We start from the raw sequence: 5205 nt of genomic DNA on the forward strand, positions 1-5205 counted from the left end.
TTGGGCAAAAGATTAATGTTAGAGCTGTGTCTGCAGATTGTTTGTTGCTTTATAATTACTTGTTTTATAGCTATTTTATAGCGTTTTTTGCGTCCATTGTAATAAATGGCTGTACCAAACTGCAATCCGAAACTTTCTCTGATGTTCCAGTGCATAAAGAATGAAATAAATTATCATTTCCCACGTATGCCCTTTTATGTCTGAACTTAATTGCCAAGTTGTTCGCCGGACACAAATACGAGACGGACCGCGCTGCACTTCCTGTTTTGTTTTTAGGCATTTCTTTTCTTCCGCTCCGCGTCCGCGCGCGCGTCAAGTCGCTATGGACGAATTTGCGGTGCTGGGAGTCGAACCCAGCGCGCCCGTGAACAGCCGCGGTCTCCTCAGACACCGCCGTACTTCGTAAGCGGAACGCGGGCAGCGGGCAGCGGGCGGCGGCGACACCTGCCGCGGTTCTTCGGCGCCCTCGCTCCGGCGCGGCCCGTCCCCGCCATGGCTCTCAGCTCGGGCGGCTGGGCTCCTCCAGCCTCGGTCCTCGCTTCGTCGCAGCAGACTGCGTGCGCGGGGCCGGCGCTGACGGCTTGTTGCGGCACCGTTTTAATGTCAGTCCGGGTGTCGGTGTGTCATTCCGGGATCCGGCCCCTGTGTCTCCCCGGAGCGGCCAGCGACGCTCTGCGCCTCCAGCTTAGCATGGACCCGAGCCGGGCCGGAGAGTTCCGGCTGGCGCTGCGGGATATGAGCGGAAACCGCAGCGTGGTGAGAGTTCACACGCACACACCTGCGCGCTAGGAGGGCGCGCCTCGCTACCGGGTACAATGAATGTTTAACAATGAACGCGGGCTTGAGTTGTACTGTTTAAATCCAGCCTGGGCCTTTACGCACCATTTTATAGCTCCTCTATAGTCAGACGCACAGATTTAGATTTGTGGTTTGAGTCGCACCAGGTTCACTGAACGATCACATTTAAGTTCCGCTTTCTGACCTTCCTCTTCATTGTGCTCCTGGGGGGGGGGGGGGGGGGGGGCTGTAAAGGGCCAAAGGTCGTGTGAGTCTTCGGCTTCCTCGAAAGTGCGTTAAAGTCTGACTGGGAGACGTAAACATTTACAGAATGATTTCTCCGCTCGGCACCGACCCGAGAGGAGGTTCCGACTTTAGCAGCAGCTGGAGAGCCATAAAGCAGACTGGTTCTTGCTGGGGTCTCTCTCTCTCTCTCTCTCTCTCTCTCTCTCTTCCACGGATCACTGGCAGCTCTCTGGGACATTTGAATGTCTCCACACGCCTTTAGCTAAGAGTCAACTGTGTGAATCAGACACATCAAAGTTTGCCTTTGATTCAAAGCAGCGTAATTTGCATGACGTTTGAAGTGATTTATTTTGTTGTAACTTGAATAAACGTTCATTTCGCTCACATTACGACGTGTCATGAGAAGAAATATCGTTGCGTCCCGCGATGAGGCTCGTTCCCGTCCCAGAAACTCTCATAAACCTCCTGTTAGCATCAAACACCGAACCTCAAAGGAAGAGAGGAATTCACTCTGCAGGATTCTGATGCGACCCTTGTGGATCCTTTGTTTCACGTTGATCGTGATCTTTCGTTTATATAAAACACGTGACTGTTTTTCCTCTCTCTCTCTCTCTCTCTCTCGCCTCAGTTCATTGCGGAGTTTGACCTGCGGTCTGTTCAGTACGAGGTCAGATCCTCTCGCTGCCACGAGATGCGTCTCGCCGCCCCGCCCCACGACTGCATCTGCTTCAACTTCCGCTGCGACCGGGAGGCCGAGGAGTGGGCCACTGTGGTGATGTCGTCGCTCAGGGAGGCGCACAGAGGTCGGCGTCTGTCTCATGAACCCGCGCACGCAGGCTGGAGTATTCTGGGGGCCGAGATGTTTATCAGGGACCTTCTTTATTGTCATGTTTAGTCCTTTATTTGAAGATGATGATGATGAGTATATTTATTAGATAGAATGTTAGAGTACAAGTACAGTCAAACAGTAGCATGTATTGCAGTACAGGTACAGTCAAACATCCTGTCTAAGAGGAGCATTTCAAAAAAGCCCTTGCGGTCTTGTTTCCGTTGAAAGTCCTTCGTACATAAATCATCGACATTTAACAATACAAATAAAACTAATATTAAATTACTCAATTGATGCAAAATAACAATAAAATAAATTTAAATTACACCACAGGTGCAAAATAACAATAAATTAAAAAGACACATAATATGTACAACGTAGGTGGACAAAAAAAAAGGGGGGGGTGATTGATCCGGAGAGAGTCGTGATGTGTGATGACTATCTCCGTTTCTGTCCCCCTGAAAGGTGAATTTTTAGGGCCGTTTTGAATGAGGCCAAAGAGGTGCATGTTTTGAGGGCAGGAGTCAAACAGTTCCGCCCGTAGGTGGCAGTATTGTAAAAATTCTCCACAGGTTCCCCATCTTTTGATTTACTGTCGCATTACATGTGGAAAAGCCTGAGAAGCGATATAAAGAGCAACCAATTCCAAAGAAGGGGGGAGTGTCTCGCCGCCTTTAGTAAAAAGGAAATAAATCAAATGACTTAATGTATTGGATCTGCTCAGAATGCTGTACCTTTTCTTTCTCTCTTCTGACAGTTGCTAATATTAACGCACACGAATCGGGCAGCCGGCACAACCACACGCCGACGGGCCCGGAGCAGCGGAGCGCGGCGTCGCTGCCGCTCGCCGGTGGGTTTGCCGCCGTCTCGGGCCGTTCCTCCGGTCTCTCCGCTCAGAGCGTCCTCTTCAAAATGTCCCTTTCCTACCGCCGTTGGTTTTTAGAGGAGCTCTGCTCGGAGCTCGCCAGGGCCATCGAAGCCGGCGACGCGCGAGCGGCTTCGCAGCACGCGTCGGCTCTGGCTCGGCAGAAAGCGGCGCTGACGGTTCAGCTGTCTGAGAAGAACTACGCCGACGGAGAGATCAGGTGAGGAGGCGTTCCCGGCCGCTGCGGCCGATCCGTCCTCCGGGAGTTCGCAGCTGACGGTGCCGCGTTTGTGTTGCAGTCTGTCTGTGGTGGTGGAGGATGTTTCATCATCCTGTTGTGTCACGGTTAAAGTCTTCCCTTACATGACTGTGGCTGCACTCAAGCAACAGGTCAGAATCGGTCAGGTCACCGGTAATTCAGCGGGAGCCGACGGTTCCCGATGGCTAAATCCCTCCGCTCTCCTTCCCCAGATGTTTCTTGAGTACAGCTTCCATCCTCGTGTTCAGCGCTGGGTGATCGGTCAGTGTTTGTGCACGGAGCCGAGGTCGCTCGCCTCCTACGGGGTTCAGAAAGACGGGGACACGGCGTACCTTTACCTGATCTCTGCCCGACAAGCCCGCGTCACTCGCCAGCTGTTCCAGCAGGACCTGGATAGCGTCCTCCTTGTCCCGCCTTTCCCCCCAGGCAACGGGCCTGCTTCCCAGGACTGGCGGGGTTACAGCACGCTGCCCTCCAGGCTGCTCCACAACAACCAGGGTCAGTTCAGCTCGTTTTCTGAATCACTATTAGTAAATTAATTACAAATAGAGATCAAGCTGGATTCTACACTGTTCTGTTGCTGCTGTTGTTCCCCCTTTAGGGGGCGGCGACAGACTGGGCGACGCTAAAGATGTCCTCGACGTCGAGCGTCTGCAGCTGAACGATCACGGCAACAAAGCCAGTAAAACGCAGGCATGTAGCGCCGTTTGATTTGGACAATTGTTCGACTTCCTTTCTGACAGCACTGTCTTTGGTGGGACCTTTAAAATGCAATACCTGCAAATGTCCAGTGCTTTGAGCTAAGCTAAGGTCGGCGTGACCGCTCGTTCTCCCAGCAGACGGAGTGGGCGTGCCCCTCGTGCACTTTCATCAACAAGCCGTCCCGTCCCGGCTGTGAAATCTGCGCAACGGCCAGACCCGACGCACACATCCAGCAGGTACCGCGGGAACATCTGCGGCCCTTCCCCCGCTCACCGGTTCCCCTCGGTGACATCCGCCCCTGTTCTGACTTCCCTCACACAGGAGCGAGGGAGGAGGGAGGAAAGAGGAGAGTCCGGCTTGAACAGCAGCAGCAGCTGACTGCACATCATCCCCGTCTGGACGCCACTCCCTTACACACACACACACACTCGGGAGTGAGGACACCAACTCTGCCACATACACGTTGACAACATTCTCAAAGACTTGACAAGTGCACTGAGAGTCCTCTGGCAGCCTGCCGGCTGCTGAAGGCGTTTGAAGTACTGTAGCAGGACGCAGGGCGGCGGCGGCAGAGACTCAGGCCGTGAGCTGCAGACAGAGAGCATCAGCTTCACCATCAATGTAGACATAACTGTGACGTAACTTCCGAGCTCAGCCCGGCCTCTTTATTTATTTGCCTGCGTGTGTGTGTGTGTGTGTGTGTAACGTAAGTCGGGGATGAGCGGAGCATCGAGAGACGAGAGGACTGGAGTCTGTTGAAGCGAAGAAGGGCTGAGCTTCGGTAAAGTCCTTATCGAGGTCACAAATACAGGAAACGGTTTGTTTACAGGGTCGTCCACTGCTTTTGTTTATTTTTTACAGTGTTCATATAACTGTACATTTTAGCAGTTGATCTAATTTTACTCACTTTCCTCGGAGCTGTGACAAAAGGAATGATTTGTTTTCGGTGTTTATGGCTGTAAACATTTGCATTAACGGATTAAACAACATGTAATGCAACACATTGCTGCTTTATCTGAGGTAAAGTCATTGACGGACAAATTCAGTATTTGAGAGATGCAAAAACATCTTTATTTTTTGGGGGCCCAATACAATAACAGTTGTAAATGTGGGGCAGGTTGGGTTCTCTGCAGAGACGAGTCTTCCCCCCCCCCCCCCCCATTCAAAGATGCGTTTAACAAAGACATGAACTTTGAACAGTTTCAACGTTCCAGTCGGATTAAGGCTCGCTGCCATCGTTTCACAGCTCGAGTTAGTTTTGCACCAGCTGGAGAGCAGAATGCGGAAAAACTAGACTAATTTCTGCATTCTATGGAAAAGCTTAATTCCATACTGTCATTTGTTGAGAACACAATAATCGACTCATTGAGGACCGGATTCAGAACCAGAACATTACCCCAAAACTAGAAGAGGAAAACTCAGGTCACAGGTAGATGACTTCATCCACAGATCATCACTGACCCTCCACCAAACTGGTCCTACTGGAGGATGCTGCGGGCTGCGTCACGCCGGCTCTCATCTGGGAAG

General features: G+C 51.8%; 1 protein-coding gene across 1 annotated transcript; it reads left to right on the forward strand.

The window, feature by feature from the left end:
• The first annotated feature begins 492 nt into the window (after window positions 1-492).
• LOC137914811 (ranBP-type and C3HC4-type zinc finger-containing protein 1-like) lies at window positions 493-4795 on the forward strand. Its single transcript, XM_068758306.1, has 9 exons — window positions 493-756; window positions 1652-1826; window positions 2610-2702; window positions 2796-2937; window positions 3017-3107; window positions 3189-3474; window positions 3578-3681; window positions 3813-3914; window positions 4000-4795. The coding sequence occupies exons 1-9, from the start codon at window positions 493-495 to the stop codon at window positions 4054-4056; spliced, it is 1314 nt and encodes a 437-aa protein (XP_068614407.1). The 3' UTR covers window positions 4057-4795.
• Window positions 4796-5205: the final 410 nt, after the last annotated feature.

The sequence above is a fragment of the Brachionichthys hirsutus genome, unplaced genomic scaffold (genome assembly GCF_040956055.1).
Source record: "Brachionichthys hirsutus isolate HB-005 unplaced genomic scaffold, CSIRO-AGI_Bhir_v1 contig_270, whole genome shotgun sequence".
NCBI lineage: Eukaryota > Metazoa > Chordata > Actinopteri > Lophiiformes > Brachionichthyidae > Brachionichthys > Brachionichthys hirsutus.

Coding starts and splice junctions, on each gene's coding strand:
- LOC137914811 (XM_068758306.1), top strand. CDS start 493: ATGGCTCTCAGCTCGGGCGGCTGGGCTCCTCCAGCCTCGGTCCTCGCT. Junction 3,108..3,188: donor TGGCTGCACTCAAGCAACAG/GTCAGAATCGGT, acceptor CTCCTTCCCCAG/ATGTTTCTTGAGTACAGCTT. Junction 3,475..3,577: donor GCTGCTCCACAACAACCAGG/GTCAGTTCAGCT, acceptor TTCCCCCTTTAG/GGGGCGGCGACAGACTGGGC.